The sequence below is a fragment of the Nicotiana sylvestris genome, chromosome 11 (genome assembly GCF_000393655.2).
Source record: "Nicotiana sylvestris chromosome 11, ASM39365v2, whole genome shotgun sequence".
NCBI lineage: Eukaryota > Viridiplantae > Streptophyta > Magnoliopsida > Solanales > Solanaceae > Nicotiana > Nicotiana sylvestris.
The window spans coordinates 21748585-21750447 of NC_091067.1; the positions used below are offsets into that span (position 1 = coordinate 21748585).

The 1863-nt window shown below is 31.6% G+C and overlaps 1 protein-coding gene across 1 annotated transcript; it reads right to left on the reverse strand.

Moving 5' to 3' along the window:
* Positions 1-234: 234 nt before the first annotated feature.
* On the reverse strand, positions 235-1647 carry LOC104227538 (calmodulin-like protein 3). The gene has a single exon (XM_009779795.2). It carries the CDS (start codon positions 1553-1555, stop codon positions 830-832), a length of 726 nt encoding a protein of 241 aa, XP_009778097.1. The 5' UTR covers positions 1556-1647; the 3' UTR covers positions 235-829.
* Between the last annotated feature and the right edge of the window lie 216 nt (positions 1648-1863).

A 1863-nucleotide genomic window follows, 5' to 3' on the forward strand; every position in this document is an offset into this window, starting at 1 on the left:
TTTCTTCTAGAAGTCATTTTGTTCAACCTATTTTACATCAAAATTTATTGCCAAAATTTACAACAAAATTAGGGGCCATACCAAAATATTGGCTCTTGTCCATAACTGCAGTTGCTTATGAAAGTTGCAGGAATCAAGATCTAGAATATGAATTTTCTAATGAAGATCTTACTTGGAAAGGTTGGAAAACTTGTACTCCACCAATTAACAAGAACATAAGAAAACAAGTCAATGTAATAAACAAACATATATTGTCAGTACAACCAATGAAATTGTCTGCTCTGAAACAACACATTAAGATCAAATACTTTGAATACAGAGCCAAAGGTTGTCATACTTCCTCCTTCCCCTACCTCTTCATGTGCTTTAATTTTCTCTAATCCAACTAATTAAAAAGAGAAGAAAAAAGGAGAAAAATCTTAGGGGTAGTTGACTTAACTAAAACCAAAGATCCAATTTCTCATAGAAACTAAGAAAGTAAACTAAACTAAACTATACAATCATTCATGCAAATTCTTGTTCCTATTTGTACAAATCTAAATCATGAAAACTATTACTAGTAAAGATTCATCTTGTAACATAAGGCTTAAACTAAACTAAACTATACAATCATTCATGCAAATTCTTGTTCCTATTTGTACAAATCTAAATCATGAAAACTATTACTAGTAAAGATTCATCTTGTAACATAAGGCTTTCTTTCAATTGGTTTTCTTGAATTTTGCTTTGGTAGAACGAAATAGGTTCAAGCTAAGATTCTGCTCGTGACCATAACGGTATACTAATAAAAAATGAAATAAAAAAGATATGTAGTAATTTGCATGGCTTTTCAAGAAATTGGAATTAGCCTCCCACCAAGTTTCATCATCTTCTTGAATTCATCAAAATTAACCATACCATCACCATCTACATCAATTTTCCTTATCATTTCCTTACAATCTTCCAATTTCTTCCCTTGATTCAATCCCAAAGATGAAAGTACTTTACTCAACTCTTCCTCTGATATTAATCCATCTTTATCATAATCAAATACATCAAATGCATCTTTAAGATCCCTCTCTCTATTTGCCTCCTCTTCTTGATTCATTTCTCCACTATTTTCTTGACTACCAATTACTCCTTGTATTCCCAAGAATGAATGACAAAGCTCATAAAACTCATCAAGATCAATTAAACCATCTTTATTTGAATCAACTTTTTCCACCATTTCAACTATATCTCTATCCTCCATATAAATACCAATATTGTTGAGTGATTGCTTTAGCTCTTGCTTTGTTATGTAACCATCATTGTTCTTGTCAAAAGTTGCAAATATACTCCTTAACTCAACCTTGTTATGGCTATTTGAAGTACTCCTTTTCATGATTTTTTGTTCAACCAAAGGTGGTGAAGTTGAAGTTGAGTTCTTGAAAAGAGGAGATGAAGATGGAGTTTGAGCTTTGATTGAAAGAGAAAAGATCCAAGATTGGAATTTTTTTGTTGGGAAATTGAAAAGGGTTGTAATTAAACCAAGAATGAAGAGAAATGCTAAGAAAAGTATGCTTAGAGTCAACATTTTTTGGCTCTTCTTGTTCTTGGGATTCAATGAAACAGAACATGAAAGATGAAAAAGAGTTTCAAAGTTAAGTATAGGAATATAGTTATCTTGAAATGAAATAAGAAAGTATTGAAAGGGAAGTATACGCGTTTATTTGATGCTTTTGCTTTAACTTTTATTTTTTATTTTAAATCTTGATCCCACACAAACGCGTGAAACTGTAATAGGAGTAACTGTAAATTAATTCTTTTTTCGCTATACGCGTGGTTTCCATCATTTATTCTAGGTGAAGTAGGGTTAGGTTGGGTGGTGGTGAAGGGGGTGGA

Excerpts from the sequence above, each read along its gene's own strand:
- LOC104227538 (XM_009779795.2), bottom strand. The coding sequence starts at position 1,555 with ATGTTGACTCTAAGCATACTTTTCTTAGCATTTCTCTTCATTCTTGGT.